Source organism: Silurus aristotelis (genome assembly GCF_946808225.1).
Source record: "Silurus aristotelis genome assembly, chromosome: 24".
Lineage (NCBI taxonomy): Eukaryota > Metazoa > Chordata > Actinopteri > Siluriformes > Siluridae > Silurus > Silurus aristotelis.
In genome coordinates this window covers 9,218,556-9,241,087 of record NC_139597.1, presented here as the reverse complement: position 1 = coordinate 9,241,087, position 22,532 = coordinate 9,218,556, and the positions used below count along the sequence as shown (strand labels likewise).

The window sequence follows — 22,532 nt, the reverse complement described above, 5'->3', positions numbered from 1 at the left end:
ATATTTTCAAATGTATTCCTTTTTTTTTTTTTTTTTTTTTTTTTTACAGTTTTTGACTGCTGTTAATGCAATATGAACAGGCACTGTCGCACTCCTGCTAATGTTTACTCTATGAGCCAGTATAAAATTATAGGCTCTTTAATATTCAAATGCATTCGACTAGTAAATGAATTAAATTGGCTGTCAAGGTTTTGCCACTTTGTCTAAAATGGGAAATGTTGGTTTTCTGTTATTAAATTGGAGCTGTTCAATGCTAAGTAATTTTTTGCACGTGTTGAGGCTATTTATTTGAAATATTGACTCATCAATTTGTTGTGTTCAGCTACATAGTTACCTAAAAAAAGCATCCCTAATACACATGAATATGTCTGTAATTATGGACCGTAACCTAGGACTGGAATATATTTCATAAAAGTTAGCATTACAACACTTCAGTTTATTTTTATGATACCTAATATCCATTATAAGTTTTACTTTTCTGAGAAAGCATCGAAAAATATAGAAAATAAATTATTAATTTGTAAATAATTATAGAAAGAAAGAATGGAAAATTAAGCAATTGGTAAGAAATAATCAAAAATTCTGTCAATTGTTTGATACTTCAAATATCACTAGACTTGTTCGGGACTTGAATTCCTGCAATATTCTTAGAAATTGATAAAGCGTCATTATTACAATGTCAAATTTCTCAAATTGATACTGATATCAGTCTTCCATAGGCATAGACATATGTAAGTGCACACACCCTTCCTCCAACGCTCCCGTACTTGACATTAGATGAGGGAAACAATAATGGACAGGCGTATAATTAGGTGTTTTCAGTGGGGACATCTTTCAAGGACTGATGCAGTAAAGACATAAGTGAGGCTGACAGGAGATACTTCAGCGTGCCCTAGCTTCACTCACCACACTATGTAGAAACTGATACTCAAATGTAGACTTTCTTTAAAGTTCTCTTCATAGTGCTGGAAAGACCTAGCTTCTCGAGCTTTGCTTTGAAGAAAATCTTTATTAACAACCCTGAGTGATTTGGTGCAGTTTTATCTCGGAGATGTACAGTAGTCCACATTGCTCTTCATGGTGCTGAGTAGAATTGTGTTACAAGCATTAATTCACAGTGATGAATCTGCTCCTCAGAGTGCTTCTCAGCATTTCACTGCCTGTCAGGGTATCAGAGCAAAAATATATAGTGCAAGTGATTAATTGTTCCTGGTGGAATATTGTGTGGGAGCATTTAAGGTCCATATGGAGAAGCTCTGGACTATTCGATCAGGGTATTTATGCAGGACAGGCTTTGGATTTGTTTATTCACGTGTATTTCAGATGTCTGGTTAAAAAGTTTTATGTTTGTGGCAATAAAAGTTAAAGCCCCCAAAAGATTATTAAAAACGGCACTGTCAATTGAGTTGGATGTGCACTGATTACACTGCTGTCCTCTGTTATTGACGATGGCTTTTTTATAGCTTAGAGGAGCCACAGCAATGTTTTCATTCTGTATGTGGCTGTTTGTCCACAGCAACACTTGCAGGAGTTCTACAAGAAGCAGCAGGAGCAGCTTCATCTCCAGCTTTTGCAGCAGCAGCATCCCACCAAGCAGGCGAAAGAGGTACAGCTTAATGGCACGCAGACAAACCCGCACACATTTTAGCGGCTTCCGTGACAGAAGAAAGTTGCACTACACTCAGTCTCAGCGATAAAGCAGGTTCTGCTGACTCTGTGCAAAACACTGGGAGGAGTCTTGGTTTTACATTAAAGGAAACTTCTAATGGCTGCTAGGAAATCTCTGTGCTGACAGTGTAGTATGGCAGGCAGACAGACGTAGGTTTTGGCAGGTGTCAGGCTGCTAGAGGATGCAAAGCAAGTGCTGTTAAAGGCCCAGTGTAGCACACAGGATGGGACAGACGTACACAGGGTCCGCTGATTAATGAAGCAACGCTGCCGGTCCAGGCCGACGAGCTGAAAAGTTAGTCTACAACACGCTCATAAATCATGCTGACAGTCAGTTTACAGACAGAGAGGCAGAAAGTGGGAGAGAGAGACACATGGGGCGACAGGCATCAAAAACAAAACGCTGCATGTGGGGGGCCCAAATCCAAACAGAATGTGTTAAAGCGGTTAAATTGATCAGGTATATGGCAGATCCCCCCCCCCCCCACACACACACACACCCTGTCTCTTCATCTTTTTCTTCCCGTGTCCCATTATGCAGAGCCAAGAGGAAGCAGGCATGACCTCCCGAAGGCTTTGTTTCTGTTTGGATTTGTGAATAGAATTTCTTCAGGCCTCCACCATCAAATATGGAATAGAAATTGCTCCCTTATTTCTCTTGAGACACAGAGGCCAATCCACATGGCTCGCTCCATTATGCAGCCTGTTTTCCAGTGAGCGCATCACAAGTTGTGCTTTCTCTATACACCCCCACCCCCACCCCCACATCTAAACTAAAACAGGAAGGTCTACCACAGCAGAGAACGTGTCCGAGGCTGAAGTGTGATGTGTTGAAGAGCTCCTCCGGGGCCTGCTCTACTCTGCTCGCTCTTGTAATTCCAGGCAAAAATGGGAAGTTTTCTTCCACTGACTTGAGTACCAGGTTGTAATGTATTCTGACAAGAGAAGAGAGCAAGTGCTGAAGCCTTCAGAGTGTCTGTGGAAGCCCTTTGCTAGAGATCCTAGTTTACTAATAGACCCCTGGAGAGCGTACGCAGAGTCCACTGAGAACCCAAACTCAGGCAATTTTAAAACTGGCACCTAAAACCTGGTAATGAATTCAGTTCATAGGGCATAGAAATACTATAGAATGCTAGACTTTGACAGATACAAGACTTCAGTAGAGACACAACTCAGAAATGTCAATCACACGCTACACAGTGTAAAAATACTGTATATGCAAACTTTTCACTACACTGGTATACTGTATAACCTGAACCATAATAATAGTTAATAGAATAGCTGCTAGACCTTACCTTGTACTAATAATTAAAACTCGAATCCCCATTATAGTGGAAGTCCAAATGTATTACATTTTCCTTAGTCAAAGTTATGTATAATATTTTATACACCTTTACTAACTACTGTATACTGGTTGAGGTATCGCTAGATGGAAATGCACTGCTACCCTCGGTACCATCATGCCACCCAAACATACAGCAAATCCAAGATAAGACAACTTTTTAAAAATAATTTGTGATTTGTTCATTACTGTCTTGAAACACAAAAGAACACAAAAGAATCTGAGCATTTTCTCTAAACCACATGACCTTTAGGGAACTGTTATTATCCGAAATAACGACTCTATACAGCCAGTGTTTAAAAGTTTGGTAAAAGTGCATAGCAACAGCTTTGAGAATACTTTGCCTTGTCTTTGTGTCATCCTGAGGCAGTCATAACTGTTCATTTGCATTTATTGACAGAATGCTGCAACAGCCCTTAGGCTTCCATTATAACTGTGTATCGAAAGATGCTTGCTGTGCTTTTCTCCGTACAGGGAAACATCAGAATTCTTGTAATTGCGCATACACTATTGATTTAGTGAATATAAATTCAACGGAAAAAAATGAAAATAATAATACATTTTATAAATTTGGACGAAGAAACAGTAGTGTGGCTGTGCTTTGCTCACACTGAGCTGCCCTGTTTTCTTTTTTTATGTTGCTTCTTGTTGTTGTGGATGTTGTTGTTGTTTTTCTCTGCCTTATGTAAGAGGCAGACTAGGCTGGCAGTAAACAAGGCAGAGGGAGGGGAGCTGGGGGCTGTCTGTTCTCTCTCCCTTTCTTTCTGTTTCTCACTTCCCCTCTCTCTTTTCTTCCATCTCCCTTACCCTCTCTCTCTGTCTTTTTCCCTGCAGCCTCATATTCTCTAATAAACCTTTTGAAATGCAAGAAAATTAACTATCAGCAAAGAGGGGGAGGAGATTTACCCCTCGCCCCACCCTCACTCATACCATACACTTCTAAATCCTCCTAGCGCCCTGGAGAGAGGTAAAGAGAGTGAGAGAGAGAGAGATAGAGAAAGAGAGAGAGAGCATGAAAAGGAGGCAGAGAGAGAAATGAATAAAAGTAAAGGATCATTAGAGTCATATGTTTGTTGCGCTCCCACTTGCTTGTTAATGTGTGTGATATGTGTGTATGTGTGTGTGCGTGCTCTGTGTATCACACTCTCACTATAGCAACAGCAGCATCAGCAGCATCAGCAGCAGTTAGCGGCACAGCAGCTGGTTTTTCAACAGCAGCTTCTTCAGATGCAGCAGCTCCAGCAGCAGCAGCACTTGCTCAGCATGCAGCGGCAGGGCCTGCTTTCTCTGCCCCCGGGCCCAGGACAGAGCGCCCTCCCTGCGCAGACTCTCCCGCCAGGTAAACCCACCACCATCACGTGACTTGCACTCACATGCTCGGTCTGTGCACAGCTCTCTCTTCCGCTCTTGCTCCCTGCTTGTCTCTTCTCATGTTTTCTCTTCCTTGTTATCTCTTGCTATCTTGTCGATCGTTCTTCTCTCACCTCTCGTCCTCTGTCGGCATTTCTCATTGTCTCTGTCTTCTTTTTCAGGGCTGGTGGCTGTGTTTGCATGCTTGTTGTTCTCGCTCTGTTTCTCTTTCTCTTTTCCTCCCTCTCTCTCTCTCTCTCTCTCTCTCTCTCTCTCTCTTGCTCCCCTCCTCCCTTGCTGCTTGGTGGTGTTGTTATTGTTGTTGTTGTTTACTGCCTCGCACTGCAAGCCTAGAAAATGAAGAGCTGCCATTTGCTTTGGCTGGAACGAGCACCCGGTGTCGCATTAGACGATAACAGCTGTGGCAAACGGGTCTTGAGTGCAGACTGGGTGAAACGTTGTGGCATGTTGTTGTCTCAGCTGAGGGATTACATGACGATATGACTTTGCAGACAGAAGCTTGTTTGTGAGAATATATTCGTGGCTAGATGAGTTCCACACTGCTACAAGTCGAGCTGTTTTGGATTCTGCAATTCAGAGCAAAGAGATGAAGGTGCAAGTGGATCTTTTTCCTGTTTATCTCCAAATGCTTAAAGGACACACTGGACATTTGGAAAGTATGGATGAAGAGCATGAGACCCACAAGGACAGTACAGGTGCTCCGTTTCTAATATTGTCCTTATGTCTATTTAAACCATGGACTTAGGTTCTGTGAGGAAAAATAGGTCTGGAAAGTAATCAGGGAGATTAAATAAAGATTATAAGGTTGAACACCATCAAACCAAAGAGCAATCTTTCATACAGATTTAATAATGCGTTGTTCATGTGTGTGTGCCAGTTGGGAAGGTTGTAATTAGCATGTTTTGTGATCCAGCTTTAGCAGTTGGTAACAGTGATAGCATAGACATTGAAGAATTATAATTTTTTTAGCATGTAGTTTGTTCTGTCAGTAAGGTATAAAATAAAAAATGCCTTATAACCAAGAAATCTGTCTTGTCTTTAGCTGTCTGCAATAGTAAGATGAGTGATGACGGACCTATTTCTCGTTAGGAAGTAGTAGTACACGGTTAAACATACTTGACCAACCTTGTTTGTATATGCGTGTTACAGCAGGCCTGAGCCCCGCCGAGCTTCAGCAGTTGTGGAAGGACGTGACCAGCGGCCACACCATGGAGGATAATGGCATGAAACACAGCGGCCTGGACCTCAGCACCACCAACACTTCATCCACTACCTCCTTAACCACCTCCAAAGCTTCTCCACCAATCACTCATCACCCCATCTCCAACGGCCAGTCCCCAGCCATCAACACCCGCAGAGAGAGGTACAGTACCGCCCTGCATACACACACATGCACAGATAAACACATGAATACACAAAACCTACTCACAGAAATACTCACTGTACTCAGTTTTAGAATATTATCACTTCCGAACATTGACCAAACACGATTTGTGGATTAAATCTTTTACTTTGCTAATGTTTTCCGCAACTAAATATAATGATACGTGCCATATATTGTGAAACCATCTTCACATTGAACACTGCAAACACATTCATGCTTTAAAACCTACAAATGGTAATATTGTCTTACATCTTCCTTCTGAGCATACGTGCATAAATATAACAACTAATGCATATATAAACAAAACACATGCACCCGAACATGAGCCACAGGCTCCTTTTTAAACTCTTTTTCATGTGAAAAGTAAAAAAAAAAAGTGCTGTCCCCGTTTAGGAACAAGAGAGAAATATTAATTCTTAAAGGAAGAGAATACCATGTTTATTTGCTCATCAATACTTTATTAACACATTTGCAATAAAAATCCAAACCTCCCTGGAGCTAAAGGACTGTGTGTTGTTGTATAAACTTGATATCAAATTATATCAAAAGCAAGGAGACGCATTATATCAAAAGCAGGGAGACGCATCTCACAGGAGCGTGCAACAAACAGGCCTCGCCGCACACGAAGCATTTAGCGCGTGCTTTCTCTTTTGGAATTACCTCGGCAGCTCCGGCTGTCATGTAAACAGAATACTAGATGCAAGTGTGACATTTCCTTGCTGTTTATCCATGTGATGGTCCTTTTGTTTGCTGCGCTGCCAGTGTGAAACAGCATTTTGCAATTCTGTCTACCTGCTCCATACATTATTCAGGCTCCTGCTGCCACGCGAGACATGCAGAACCCCAGCCGTCGACTTCGCTGTTAGTGCATGTGTTGTGTAATTAGGGTAAAGTAGATCGCAGCTACTTAAACCCCGCTCAGAAAAATATAGGAGCAGTTCTTCTCTAAGAAAAAAATAAGATAAACCACAGAGGAGGGAAACAATGTGGGGAAATAATTTGAAAACACATTATTTTAATGGTTGAGCATGGGGAATTGTCAAAGCTGGCTGCTTACTAACAGGAGATGATCAATGGAGGCAGAACTGAGTGTAAAACAGTCATTGAGGTAAACACACAAGCACAGACCTGTTGAGTCTCTTAGTCTTCTGTCAGGTTTATTCCTCAGCCCTAACACATCACAACACTAAGATGAGGTTGTAATTGGCATTCCTTGTCCTTAAATGTACTGTTTATGCTATTTATTTATCTCCTGATATGATTATAGCACGGATCACAACAAAGTGTTAACAGACTTATAAAATCCTAACCAAAATGCCTCCAGGTTGGTTTGTAATTATCTGATCTTGATTGGTCAGAGGGTGTCCATTTTGTATAAGAACAGCTTTAGTCAGATTTATTTACAGGTTTGGAAAGAGTTGTAATACAAAGGGAAATATGGCAGTGAACATTGGATCATGTCATGGTTTTAGTGGCATTTTCCATTCTTTAAAAAGCCTTGGAAAAGGATGGCTGGTGCTGATATTTTACACCTTGTTTAGTCCTCAACTGTAAATTATAATAATCAATAAGTAGACAGTAGCACCATGAAGAGGTTGTGTGTCTTGCAGCTTTTTTTTTAGCAGGCAGCTTAGCAGCATTTATACCTTTTCTCTAATTAGACCTCTTCCTTTTGCTGCCAGTCAAACTTTTCTGGAGAACAGAGCTGAATCTAAATTGACCTGTTTTGAGCCGATTGTCACTGATTGTAACCTGACAGGTGCAAGTGGCCTCCAGCTATTGTGCCTCTTGTGTAAAATCTGACACTCTCTCACAATCTCTCTCTCTCTCTCTCTCTCTCTCTCTCTCTCTCTCTCTCTCTCTCTCTCTCTCTCTCTCTCTCTCTCTTACTCTTTCTTTTGCTCCCTCTCTTAGCTCATTACATGAAGAGACTGGAGCATTACACTCACATTCCCTCTATGGCCATGGAGTGTGCAAATGGCCAGGCTGTGAGAGCATCTGTGAGGACTTCGGACAGTTTTTGAAGTAGGTATCCATGATTATTTACAGCAATTTGCCAAATCTGTGCAAAAACACAACACATTAGACTTTGTTATTCATCACCAATTCACTTTAGGATCCAAACATTCCCAAGTCGTGTAGAAATGTTTGCTCAAAAACCATCATTAATAAATCATACAAAAAAATATAAACTTAAAGACATTTCCTTGTTAGTTTTTCCAGTGTTTGTTCATCAAAATAGCGATGAATGAATAAAGTAAATAATTTAATTAATAAAAAAAAATTCAAAAACGCTTACAGGATGTGTTTTTTATCACCAGCTCTAGAGGTGCTAAAAGATTTCACAGTCAGTTGAAAAGTGTAAAACTTGTATAATGATGCTTCTGACTGGCTTTCAGTGTTATCAGTCAGTCTGTTATAGCCTGAGCTTTGGAACGAAGCGTCAGTTTCCTGCACCAGCCGTGAAGAAAGCATGATGGGATGGTGAGAAGTGCCAGAAGCTAATGGCAGCCTGTGTAGCCATGCTATCCCCTCACAAAGGGATACATTTAGTGTTGTCATGGTGCAGCCAATGGAGTGAAATGAATTCTTCATGCTCCATCAACAATTTAGTTAATTAGCTCATTTGTAATTGGTCTGCTTTGTTGCTGGGTTGTTAGTGAGGGCCATCAAAGGAGAAGGTGTTTGCCGTGCTGGAGATTATAGGTTATCACATTGCCACTTTGGAGACGAGTGCCTCAACGTCAAAAAGAAAGAACTGTTCATTTGAATATTCTAATCAGCTTTGTTAATTAACTGTGAAATAATGATCTTGAACACATTATAGTGGGCGCAAATGTCCACGTCAGTTCGCATAAACAGCATTTGGAAGTGGGGACATTGCTCATCTCCTTTTTTTGTAGATTGTGTAGTTCAGAGGCATTAGACATGTGAGAGTTAATTCCAAAAGAAAGACTTTATTGGCTAGTATTACTCTAATACTTACATATGTACATCTTTAATATCTTCAATAAATGACCTAGATCACTAAACTCTACGCACTAGTAAAGGTAGCAAAGACACATACCAATAAAAAAAAGCTCACGGTGACATGTTAAATAGTTAGGCATTGCCACAACAGTCAGTGTGTATGTGAAGCAGCATGTGTTTCAAGTGTGTGTAGCACTGAAATAAGCACGACGCTCCCCTGATCATTCCTTGACTCAGAATCTCCAGTACAGTAAGCCTCACCTGAAACCCCCACCACAAAGCCAGTGTGATCTGAGAGATTGAGATGGCGGGTGTCACTGTGCTTTGGATGAGCTATTGTCTGTGTCAGGGAGAGGCTTTTAATGTTTTAGGAGATGGCAGTCACTGCCATGCATCATCCCGGTACACACGCCTAAAATGGTTTACATAAAACAGGTGTCAGAATCAAATGGTACCTTTGAAGGGTGGCGGGCGGCTTGGGGTTGTAGCTGCCGGTGAAGAATTTGCACTGTGCGTTTAAGAAACTTGTCAAGATCAGCATTTAATAGCTGTTCAGTGTTCTTTTAAGTGTTTTTCACCTGGAGAGGTAGCCTAGAGGTGCCTGGCACCTTACATTAGCTCTGAAATTCAAATGGAATATTACTGTGTGGTGGTGTATGTGTGTGTGTGTGTGGGTATGTGGGTGTAGGTGTGTTTCCTCAAGATATGTATATTTATGCAACAGAGAACACATTATTCTGAGAGCTTCTTGTGCTTGTGGTGTGATTCAGGGCAACCTATTTGGGGAGTATGTCAAATTAAAAGAAATGCATAATAAATTCATGCCACCTAAGTTCTGCTCTTCAAGTGCTGGCAAGTTTTTTTTATTATTATATAAGCTGCAGATTGCTGCTCTATTTCTCATATTGGATTTCTTTCACGTGTGTGGATGAAAGAGAAAAAGGATGATGCAGTACAAAGTGTTTTTACTGGATATTTACAGTAAATGTCTTACAAATGGCCATTATGTCTTTAGTAATCTCACTTACCTTTTTTCCAGCTTTGTGTTTAACTCCCAGCCTTACTTAATATTGCATAATGTAGATAATTACCTAATAGATGCATAATTAACAGGGTGCATTAACAGGGTGCTTCATAGCCCAGAAATGGTCACGCAAGTTTGCCCCTCACCGTTCTATAGATAGTGATGATGTATAATTGGGCAGTCTCCTCAGTGGGGACTTAAAACGCTTTTCCGTCCATTACAATGTACTGCAGTGGCTCCTCCAAAATTTCCACCTAAATCATACTACAGTAACCTCTAATAAGGGACTGGGCTACACTGGGCTGTTGTAAACACACTACCAATGCTAACACTCATAGCATGTTCTTTATCACAAAATCTCTGAGAACAATTATACCATTAAAATGCTATTTGTGGTGGAGCATTGCAGCATGATGCCATGCTAGTTAGATTATCGATTTGCTTTTCATCACATAAACCGTTCTCACAGCCACTGTCTTTTTTCAAAACAACATGTGATTCTCAAAAGTAAATTTAGGGAAATTCTATCTTACTGGGTAGTTTTAGTTTATGATCTGCAAACTTCTCTATTATGAATCACTAATATATTTTGCGTTTCATGTTTTTTTAAACCATGATACACAGAAACTGCAATTTTATACGATATCGTATCATATAATTTCTATGTGCTATGTGATTTATGTACATTACTTATCTAGCGACTTTCTTAGATTCAATTGTCATTACATCCATCCGAGGTATTGTTGAAAGTTTCATTTTGGTAGTGCGAAATGCTAAATGCACTCAGTTTTAATGTGGATTTCTCCTGTCAGTCATTTTTTACAGAGCCAGTGCCATCAGAGCTCTTATTCCCCTCTCTCAAAACAAAAATCAATATGCCTATAAAATGACCCATAAATTACAGGCCGCTCCAAAGATGTTTGTTCAGAGCTGTCTTTGTGCAGATGGCCCCTCTCATCCTTTCCTCACCTTTCTGTTTGAACTGAGCCCACCGCCTCTGCCTCATTAAGAGGTATTGGTGACTTCGTCTAACCCCAATCTCTCTCTCTCTCTCTCTCTCTCTCTCTCTCTCTCTCTCTCTCTCTCCCTCTCTCTCTCTCTCCCTCTCTCTCTCTCTCTCTCTCTCTCTCTCTCTCTCTCTCTCTCTCTCTCTCCCTCTCTCTCTCTCTCTCAGACACACATACACATACCGTTTGTCTCACACTTAGATTTCTCCATGCAGTCTCATTTTGTTCGTTATTATTATTTCTCATTTATCCATGTATTAATCTGTAGTTAACATTGCTAAATAATGATCTTGTGCAAATGCCTTTCTTCAAAAATAAAGAAAACACTAAAACGAGATAAATCCAGAATGCTGATTGTAAGAAGAAAGGAGTAAGTGTCTTTAGGGGAAAGCATTCAAGGCGCTTGGCCCTTTTGAAGCATCTGTAATTTATGACATCCGCCATACATCAAGTGCGTAAGATAGCATTATGAGCATTGAAATGAAAAGGGTATTTGCAACATTAGTTCCCCTCTTCCCTGCGAGGGACATGATTAAATGATTAATGAAATGCCCCTTTGCATGCGCATTCTGAAACAGCAATTAGGCATGGGCTGGAGGGAGCCACCAGCTTTTCCAGCCCCTCTCTGTTTTAAAGCCATCTCATTTTTGATTTATAATGGAGAATATCTGGGCATTCGACCTGAAATAGTTACAAAAGCAGAAATGACCATGATGAAATGAAATGATTTAAAATGGGGCATTGCTGTAATTGAAAGGTAGTGGAGCTATTGTGCTTTCAGATGGCCTCCACTTTGATTGGCGTGTTTTGGGAGGGTTATGAATACGTTGTTATTTTGCATATTGCACATAAACAATGGCCTGCTCAAAATGAATAGAGGAAATGCATAGCGTTTTTTTGTGTGTGTGTGTGTGTGTGTGTGTGTGTGTGTGTGTGTGTGTGTGTGTGTGTGTGTGTGAGAGATTTAAGCTCACTCTAATGCACTGGAGGCTGTACTGTAAATGATCATTGAAGGGTCTGCAAGCTAACCTATAATTACAGGAAAGAAAGTGGCAGCTTTGGCATTTCATAACCATGTCTCCTCAAAGAGCGCTTTGTGGGTTTGTCACCAATGATAATTTAGATAGAGGCTCATTACCGAACATCACAACACTTTTAAAAACCTTTTTGCCTCCGTGCGTTCGCAGGGAATAAAGGTCTATTTTAATGGCGAGCTTCTTTTGTGTCCTGCAGACAAAATCCAATCAAGAAAAAACCGTCATTGACTGCTTTTGCGGTCCGCCGTTTTTTTTTTTTTTTTTTTTTTTCTTTATTCTAATAAAGGGATGAGTAGATACATTTAATACGTCGACTGAATAATGCACCCGCCGTAGGAGGCGCCTTTATAAATGTTACTCAAGTTAAATTGCATTTATTGTTTTCCATAAATGAAGAGGACAAAACCACTCTGTAATGCCTTTTGTACGCCAACATCCCTTATAAGCAGTGCTGCTCTGCATTTAGATGACAGTGCCCCTATTGTAATTTGTTAATTGTAGTTTTCACTTTTTCATCCTTTTTAAAAAATATAAAGGGTGGCACATGAAGAAAAAAAATACACTAAACACAAAAAAATTATTTGGCCAAAATTATTATGCTAGACTGTTGAATATGTGTGATGGGGTGTGTTGCATAATTGGCCTGTTTCTTTTTTATTTCAGGCACCTTAACAGTGAGCATGCTCTTGATGACAGGAGCACAGCACAGTGCAGGGTCCAAATGCAGGTGGTACAGCAGCTAGAGATACAGGTACAATGCCATCACGTACACATACACTAGTACACTTGTGAATTTACAGATTTACAGTAACTGGACTTTCATCTATTCTATTTCATCTTCAATTATTACATAGATTTTTTTTGCTTTGTTACATTATTTACAGATGAAAAGAGTGAAACATTAAAGAAACCTGTCACTGGCTTTTCAAAAAACATGAATTAGGGATTTATACTTATTTTCTACGCTGTCCAATTTATATGCACGCATCTCGGGCTGGTCGGTGTTAATTAAATGCACTTTGCACCTGACGGAAACTCTAAAGTGGGCCACTATTTTCAGGAGGTGGAGCGTGACCTTATTAAGAAGTCATGCTGGCAAGATAATGAGTGCAGTGATTGAAGGACGTTATTACTCAGAGCTGTGGCCAGCTCTCCTGCCGGCAAAACACCATCTTTGTCTTCACACCCCTGTCGGCCATAGTGCAGTATGGGAGTAGAAGCATGGGTCAACCCCAGGACACTAAATCAGAAGAGGTGTAAAACAACAGGTTCTCTCTTGTCGTAATTAATAATGTCTGAGATAAAAGTTATGGTAGACTAATTAAATATTAAAAGCACAGTATTGTTTAAGTGTAAGAGAAAACCTGATAAATATTTACTGGCCTGTGACTAGAGAAGCCTAATCCAAAAATGCCTGCCAAGTGTTGCTCTTAACCTTTAAAGGTTTTTATGCTCTGTGAATTTTCTCCCTATTTATATGAATCTGGAACAGTGAATAATTCTTGTTTATATTTAAAATGACAAAAGTCCACCACCTTTATTTTTCCTGTCAGAAAGCACCCCAAGACCATAGATGCACGACCTCCAGTGCTTACACTGTGACCAATTACAGAAGTGTTGCTGTTTTCCATCGTGCTTTTTTTGTCATCCCTTTTTCCTGTTTCTTTTTTCCTCCCTCCGTCAGTGGTAATGAGGCATGGATCAGAGTGAGGATACAGGCTTCATGGCAGAGTTCAGCACGCTGTGCATGGTCGCGGGCTGGTCTCTGTCACTCGCCGTGAGCTAGATTGATGATAGCGGATGGCCAGGGCATTAACTGTAGCTCAGAGGGAGTGGGCCGAAAGCAGCTAGGCAGGGAGGCGGGGTTCGCCTGGCACTCTGTTTGTGGGACCCCTTCACCTCTTGGCAGCTGCTGGCTTCAGTCCAGCCTTAACTGAGTCCACAGGACTTTGCTTAGACGCTTAGGACCCTCTAATTTACAGCCCAAGTAGCTTGTTACTGTCAGAGCATTGCTGACCTAAATTCTGCTATTGACAAAAAGATGAAGTGTTATTTGTTTTCTTATGACCTCTCTGCACCACACATCTTCCCACCACTGAACAAGAAGTGGTTCTCTTCATATATATATATATATATATATATATATATATATATATATATATATATATATATATATATATATATATATATATATATATATATATATTTTTTTTTCTCTTTTCTTCTTTTTTTCATTTCAGCTCTGTTTGTTTAAAGCCTGTGTCTGCGATGTTTAAAAATCCAAACTTGGCATATGCAGGATTCATTACACTCAGACAAGCTCAATAACAAGATGTATGAGCATGGTAGTCTGGGGAAAATAACTCATTTCTAATACCGGTCTTTTTTCCCCTTCCTCTCTCTCTCTCTCTCTTTTTGTTAACAGCTTTCTAAAGAACGTGAGCGTCTTCAGGCAATGATGGCCCACTTGCACATGCGGCCCTCAGAGCCCAAACCATCTCCTAAACCGGTGAGTGCATATTGCTCTACATTCAGTAAACAGGGTGTCAGGCCTGCAGATGAGCTCTCTAAACACCACCATTTAACGGCACTGAGAGACAATGAGGGAGAGGATGAGGAGAGAATGGGATTTGTAATGCCAGGTTTCACTGCTGTCCATCAGACATAAGCAGTGGGAGACTGTGACACTGGGGAGTGCATTAAATCATAGCCCCAATCTGAGCCAAAAAGTCCCAACCATTATGGCCTGATGGCTTTAATACTGCAAACAACCTGTTGGCCGGCAGAAGCTGTTAAGCTCTGTGACTGGAGGAGCACTCAAAGGAGCCACAGGACAGAGACAGCATTGCATTCAGAAAACAAACAGCTCAAATGATAGATACAGCTCAGCGAACGAGATGTGAAATGAAGTAGCCAGCAATCTGTAAACAATTTAGGCTAAATGGTGACTCTAAAAAATGGATTTCTTTTGTGGATAAAGAAATTTCAGTTATGTCAAACAAAAATATATAAAATGTTGGTATAATAACATAATAATGGTTCCTAGAAAGCATTTACATACAAAACATCTGAGCAAAAATAAATATTTTTATCCATCTTATTTACTGAGAGCTCAATATTTTGTACAGGAGAACATAGTGTGTTTCGTACCGTTTAGTACGTGCCTAATTTGAATGGCATAATTTTCCTCATCACCTCCCACTATATAAAATAGATAATCACAAGATAGAATAATTATCTTGTAGATCCGCCAGGAATCGTCTGCTCCCCTCAGCCAATTTATAATTCACTCTCCCTTTTTTAATCTTCAGAATTGCAGCAGCTTGGTTACATCTACACTAATAAAGAATTTTAACCTGTAATCCAAGACTGCATATGAATGAATGCTATTAATGAAGTATTACATTACATAAACCACACATGAAAAGGCTTCTAATTGCATTTGATGGCGAGCAATTAATGGCTGCTTTTTGGACGAGTTTTTCCTAGGTTTTTTCACTTGTCTGTGTATATCTGTATGTCTGTGTGTGTGTGTGTGTGTGTGTGTGTGTGTGTGTGTGTGTGTGTGTGTGTGTGTGTGTGCTTTTATTTTTAAGCATTTTTGCGGAGCTTGAATTTATGTTCTGCATATTCCATTTTTACTGATGTTAAGAGAACACGTGTACCCAACATTAAAAATTGTATGTACAGCATAAAAGAGGAATGTAATAGATGATATGGCACAGATTTCCACCCTCGCATGCATAGGACTAAGAAAGAGGCAGCCCACATGTTTGATAAATATTAATAGTGTGAATTTATTATCAGGGCAAAATGAACCCTGTTGGTTCATCACTGCACCTTTAACAGCTATCAGTAGCCCAACACAAGGTGCAGGCGTGCTGTCTATTATATGACCCCATTTATGCCCTGAATGGCACTTCATTAAATGTTACCTTTTGGCCATGTCATGGATGGCTGAAAATCAAAGTTACCAAGGTTGCAAGTCCTGAATAATGAGGATTTTTTTTTTTCCCCGTCTTTCTTTCTTTTTCTCTCTTTTTTTCTCTCTCTCTCTCAGCCAACCTTGAATATATATTCAGATGAGTGGAGGTGGCAAAGTGCTCGTCCCTGCCTCTCATTCACTCCTGCTCAGTTAGGCTTTAATAAATTCCATTTGGCAAATACAGGATTGTGTGCCTGCAAACATGTTACGCTTGTTTCTGTAACCAGGTGAAGAGAGAGGGGAAGAAAATCTTGTCTTAACACTATAAATATACATGCCCCACACACACTCACTCTTAATAGGATTTATTATGAAGTGCTCTTTTTTTTTTTTTTTTTTTTTACTCAGTTTGATGGTGTATCAGAAGCCTTTGTTGGTCCCGATGTAGAACAAGTAGCACATAATTACTGGTTGATATTGTGGTTTTTGCGGCATGCAGTGAATGGGGATTAAGAGGGAGGCTCTTTAGAGCACCAGCCCATTGCTGTGACCTGACCTTAACTGAATTATATGGAGATTCCTGCATTATACACAGAAAAGTGTTCTAATAAGAAAATGATGCCAGTAAAGTCAACCATCATCAGTGTCACGCTGGTTGCATTAAAACAAAATGTGCAGTGGGATGTTATGGAAAGTGTCTAGCATGAGTCACAACAGAATTACGGTATACTACACAGAGGCTTGGCATATCCTGGAAAGAAAAATCCATCTGTCAGCAATAATGCATGTTCATCATTAAAGTTGTATTGATGTTGTAGAAGCCGAGGTGCAGCGTTTCTCTAGTGGAGTAATTGATTTATTTTCTATAAATGTATAGTGCTGTTTCCGTTGTCATCATCTCATTATCATTAAGTGGTGCCGTAATGATCAACTATGTAAACACTTCGCCATGAAGGGAACGTGCAGCTTGGCATTTCCTGCTATTTATCAACACCTGCTGTAAATGGTTGTTGATGTCCAACTCATTCTCCCGCTGTCATTTCCAGTTTCTCTCCATCAACGCCGGTCCTGGATTCGCTCATTCATTTACACTTGAAGAAATTTCGAGTGTGTAATGGAATCAATTTGGACAAATTAATGAGAAAAATGAGAGTCAGGATCAATTTATTTAAACTGTTGTATCCTCTGGAACTGTTGGGGGGGTGGGGGGGGGGGGGGGGTGTTCAATGAGGGATTGTAATCCAGGTGCTTTCAAGAGATCTAGGCGAGGATAAAATAACAGTTGGCAACAATCTATTAGAAAACATTCAATCTCACACAAGCACGAAGCTCTTGTGAGATAGAGATGGGTTGAGATAACAAAAGGGATCATCATTAGATAATCTTTAACAGCATGCTCTAATTAGAATTCTTATGATACAGTTTCATCCTGTAATTAGTGGAGATTGGCTGTTTTCTCTGCAGCTTATTAGTGTGAACACAGCTGTACGGCGGAATTTGTTCTTATTTGTCTGAGTCCTTCAAAACTAAAAAGCTCTCACCCTCTCTCTGTCTCTCCTTCTCTCGCTTTTCCTCATCAGTTGAATCTAGTGTCAAGCATGACCATGTCGAAGAACCTGCCATCGTTGTCACCCCCAATCCTGCCCCAAACCCCCACCACCCCCACCACCCCTATCACACCACTGAGCCAGATGCCCCAGGTACCCTCCGTCCTGAGCCCCGCCAGCGTGCCGAGCATGGGCGCCATGCGCAGACGCCACTCCGACAAATACTCCATGCCACTATCCTCAGGTAAATACAAGCAGCATCTGCAGCGTTCATTTTCGGTTTGAATACACACTCGTTCCTCCTGGTGTGCTGTTTGCTCCAATAAGAGCCAGCATCCAGACGAAACACTTGATTTCATTCCTTTCACTCTGTGCAAATGAGACAAATATCACACTGTACAGTTCCTCAATATTTTATGAATGTTAATTACAGTCAAACAAAGAAATGATACAAAATTCATCACATTTTAGATGAGTTGCTTATTAAACTGTGTATAAAAAAAAAACTTCTTTTTGATGTTTATATTTACTGGATTCAAAAGGAGGGGGGCATGAAATCTAGCTATCTACACAAGCTTGAATTTCACACGTGTGGGCGTTTAAGATTTCTCTTGAGAGAGATTAATTAAAATTTCATTTTGTTGGACATGTAAAATGGTGATTTGATGTGTGCCCCCCCCCTTTTTTTTTATTTAAATTAATCCTAGGTACATTTGTTTCCTTGAGGGGTCAGTTGGCAATTTTTCTCAATGTTGATAGTTATTTATTCTTGAATTTTATTTATTTATTTATTTATTTATTTATTTATTTATTTATTTATTTATTTATTTTATTTCAGAAATAGCCCCAAACTATGAGTTTTATAAGAATGCTGATGTCAGACCACCGTTCACATATGCAACACTCATCAGGCAGGTGAGTGGAGAAATAAATTAGCTTTTGCCTGATTAGATTAGAATTAATTGCTGCCTGAATTAACACTAGGCCGGGGTGAGAGTGGCTAAACGAGCTAATGCTCTGTGGTGGCGTCTTGTTGCAGGCTATCATGGATTCGAAAGACATGCAGTTAACACTTAATGAAATCTACAGCTGGTTCACGCGCACCTTTGCCTACTTTAGACGCAACGCTGCCACTTGGAAGGTAACACTTTACTCCTTTTCGCTTTTTTTTTTTGCATGTATTTACCTTTTTTCTTTTCCCCCCTCCTTAGCCTGTTCACTGGATAGAGACGGAGGTCCTGAACGGGCATTTATTTACATGACATGGATACATTAGCATCACCCTCCTTCTTTTTAACCTGCCTATTGAAAATGGCAAATTTCCTCTCTCTATCTTTCTCTTTGCTCTAGAAAAATGACAAGTGAAAGAATTATTCGGCCTCTGATATCGTTTTCTAATTTGGTGCAATTAATAGCTGAGACTTGGCGGGGAGGTGTGCATTCTGACATGCTAATTACTACCCAGACACTCAATCATCAGCACCTTTTGTTAGATGCAGTGTATTACTCCTTCCTCTCTTTCTTCCTCTTTCTCTCTCTTGCACACTCCTTCTCACCCTCGCCACCCCCCACCCCCCAAAAACCTCCCAACACCCCCCCCCCCCAAGCCCCAACACCCCCTTCTCTGGCATATTATTGGTTAATTAGTTTGAAAGATGGTTGTTTGCCTTTCAGATGCGAGCTGTTTTTTTCTTTTGCGCCGTTGTTGGGCGGTTCTTTGTACACTCCATATCTCATGTATATACAGCGAGAAAGAGAGGTTAGGGCCTGTCCGACACTAAGTAAATGCTGCTGTCACTATGGAAGCGTTCTTTATTTACCAGGACAAAGGCTCTCATTTGTATCCCTGTCCCAACAACTACAATGTCTGTCTCTTCTGTCTCGGGAAATACAAGAAAAGGAGACAAGGAGTTTAAAAATGTCTTTGGCCTTGCAGGGTTTTTAGTTTTGTTTTGTTTTTTTTGGACAGGGTTGCTGTTTGTGACGATAAAATAGCTGGCAATGTGCTCGTTTATTTTGTTTTATAGAATTTGCCTGCCTGAGTAAAAAAAACAACAAAAAAAAACAGCCCTTTCTCAGAGCAAGTCTGCGAGCTCTCTCATCAGCATGCTAAGCATCCACCAGCTCTAGATTTAGCAAAGTGAATTAATTTGGATTTGGGTTGCTAATGATGCTGGTATATGATTACAGCTCCACAAGGGTGTGCAATAGCTCCCTGTACATCATCGCACAGTGCTGCGACTCCATTACTGTATGTGGTCTTGCACAGAAACGATCAAAGACAGCTGCTTACTGCTTGACTCTCTGATCCTAAACACAAGCTACTAGTTACAAGCTGCTGTAAATGATAGCGTAGTGCAATTTATAGTGTCTCTCTGTGTACATATCCTTTACTCACACCGATAAACAGGCTCGCAGAGTCTCCCTCCTTATCACAAAATATTTAATTCTGGCCATGAGTGGAACAAAAAAGCAATGGATTGGCATTAGGAGTATTTGGGCCCCTCCTTTTACAATAGCGGTGCTGAGATATTTACATTTTGAGCCTGGCTGTTCCTTTGTGCTGCCTCTACAAGGCTAGGCTGTGATGGGCTTGTCATTTGATTAACTGAGAGAATTTTTAAAAAGGAATGAAAGGTGATTTAATATCTCCGCTTGGTCTCATCAGCTCAGCTTGGGGATCCAGCTCTCAACCCGGCAGCTTATTAGTTATAACTATATAGCATGCATAATAAAACTGCTCATTTGCTCATTAATATTAAAATTATCATATTCAGAGCCATGGGCATTAAGATCAATCAAATCCTGGGATTTTCAGGTCAGATGCGAGATCTGCTTATGAGTTTTTTTTTCACTCTCCTGTCTTATAGAATCCCTTTCTTAGAGCAAAATCACTAAAACCCAGTCGGCAAAATAAATGAAAAAAAATTGTAATATTAAAGCATGGTTATTATTTGGCTGTCACTGCCGCATGTTTTAATTAGATACGATTCTTTTATTATATAGGAGACCCTTCTTTTCAAGCACCCCTCTTAATTATGCATTTAGATGTGTTTTGGGGTCATTTTTATAATCCTGGTTATTTAAATATAGGTATGTTCTCACAAATAGATGTCAGAAGTGCCATGCGAGGGTTATGGTCAATTCAAAGACCTTCTGGATATTAATAGTGACCATCTCAGCATATGCACAGACTAATGCCTTAGTAATATAATATATATATATATATATATATATATATATATATATATATATATATATATATATATATATATATATATATATACACCTGAATAGACATTATTAATGTAGACATTAGACATTTAGAGATGAATATTTAATTGCATTACACTAAATATTTAACATTGGTGTATTATTTTCATTTAATTCCCAGTATTTATTCTAAATTGTTTTTTACCCATTGGGACATTTTTTTGCTGTGTTGTAGAATGCTGTTCGCCACAACCTCAGTCTGCATAAGTGTTTTGTGCGGGTGGAGAATGTGAAGGGTGCAGTGTGGACAGTGGATGAGATGGAGTACCAGAAACGCAGATCTCAGAAGATAACAGGGTACAGCCCTTTGTCCTTTTCTCAGTTTCTGACACACAAACAAAATCAGTGGATGTGGGTCAAGTAACGAATGGCCATAAAATCTAAATCCTTTGTGTAAAATGAACAATTATAGTTTGTCTGGAATCTGTACTTTAGCGATAATTAAACTCAAAATCAGACTGAAGCTTCTTATCAAGCATTTTTTTATCACTGTCTTATTTTTTGTTACAAATGTAAAAATGATTGGATATATTTTCCTCCATTTGTAGTAAGTTTGAGGAAGACTGTATGATGTTTGTTGTAGAAGCACTGTTTTAACTGAGTGTGTGTTTTGTTTTGGTCAGGAGCCCAACACTGGTGAAGAACCTGCCGCCAAGTCTGGGTTATGGAGCAGCTCTTAATGCGAGCTTGCAGGTGAGCAGCCAGTTTAGCTATTACTGGTGTTACACACTCATACACACAAATCATGAAGAGACAGCCAGTGACTGTGCATAGAGAGTTAGCGTGAGCGTTTAGCGTCTGCCTCAGTACACAGTTTGTGCATGCTTCTTTCTATTCTTATAATTACAGTCTGAACAGCAGAAGAAATAATTCTTCAGCATGTACGCACGTGCATGTGTGTGTGTGTGTGTGTGTGTGTGTGTGTGTGTGTGTGTGTGTGTGTGTGTGTGTGTGTGTGTGCGTGCGTGCACTTGTAAGTGTGAGAGCCAGGCTGGCATAGGAAAAGCATTGAGAGTCTAGAAGGACACCATGTGGCAAAGGCAGGTAGCTTCTCTGCCAGTCAGGTTTTCTGCACCTGTGCTTCAGATTGATAGCAGCCTGTGCAAATGCAAGGGCATAAGCATTAATATTTATCCCAGCTGTCATAAATGATTTGGCTTCCTAATGTTGGTGCAGTGAGGCGCTCATGGCAAAAATTTTAAATTTTAATTACTATATATAACTTTAATGTGCAGGAGGCAAAAATGTCAGGAGATTTTTTATTTTTTTGCTAGTTTCAGGTAAAGTTTCAGGCAGTTGAATTGTAATGTAGATGCTTGATGGTTTTTTTTTTTTTCCCCCACTGCATGTTTGAGGCCTGTCTGTCTATTTAAAGAAGTTGTTTATGGAACTCAAACACAAGCTAGATGAACATTTTCAGAGAATCTTTTATATGATTCATCACAATAAACTCCATAACATGACAATAACATGACTCTTAATATTGTTGTCTGTTGTGTCCTGCAAGGCGGCTTTGGCAGAGACCTCTTTGCCCTTGCTGGGTAACACAGGCTTAATGAACAGCAGTGCATCAGGTCTGATGGGTGGCAGTCCTCCAGGTTTGCTGAGCAGAAGCCCACCAAGCCTTTTACAGAGCAGCCTCCACGACGAACTCAACGGCTCCCTCGACCACCTCGACACTAACGGTCACAGCAGCCCCGCCTACTCCCCACACACCCACATGTGAGTCTCTACATTTACATGTGTTGCATATTGCAGATGCTCCGGTCAAAAGGGCTTAGTATTTCGAAAACATACAGCACTGGACAGACTGAAGATAAAAAAACATTTTCGGTGAACAAAAATACACAACACGGAAACAAATGTGCTTCAGTAGCATTTATTTGTTCATCAGTCATTGGATAACTTCACTGATTGTTGCAACAGTTTTATTCTACAATTAAAATATACTAACCATCCACAGGATAAGTTAACACATTCACAC

At 40.1% G+C, this 22,532-nt stretch overlaps 1 protein-coding gene across 8 annotated transcripts in view; it reads left to right on the top strand.

Annotated features, from left to right (window-relative positions):
• The window catches only part of foxp2 (forkhead box P2), a 91,174-nt gene that overhangs the window by 62,516 nt on the left and 6,126 nt on the right, over window positions 1-22,532 (top strand). For all 8 annotated transcript variants that reach the window (XM_083528197.1, XM_083528196.1, XM_083528195.1 and 5 more), the window contains 12 exons: window positions 1,517-1,606; window positions 4,166-4,349; window positions 5,531-5,744; window positions 7,680-7,790; window positions 12,467-12,554; window positions 14,229-14,312; window positions 17,309-17,519; window positions 18,114-18,190; window positions 18,315-18,416; window positions 20,724-20,845; window positions 21,172-21,241; window positions 22,056-22,270. In XM_083528197.1, the coding sequence (XP_083384323.1) occupies window positions 1,517-1,606; window positions 4,166-4,349; window positions 5,531-5,744; window positions 7,680-7,790; window positions 12,467-12,554; window positions 14,229-14,312; window positions 17,309-17,519; window positions 18,114-18,190; window positions 18,315-18,416; window positions 20,724-20,845; window positions 21,172-21,241; window positions 22,056-22,270 (1,568 nt within the window). The remainder of the gene's footprint in view (window positions 1-1,516; window positions 1,607-4,165; window positions 4,350-5,530; window positions 5,745-7,679; window positions 7,791-12,466; window positions 12,555-14,228; window positions 14,313-17,308; window positions 17,520-18,113; window positions 18,191-18,314; window positions 18,417-20,723; window positions 20,846-21,171; window positions 21,242-22,055; window positions 22,271-22,532) is intronic.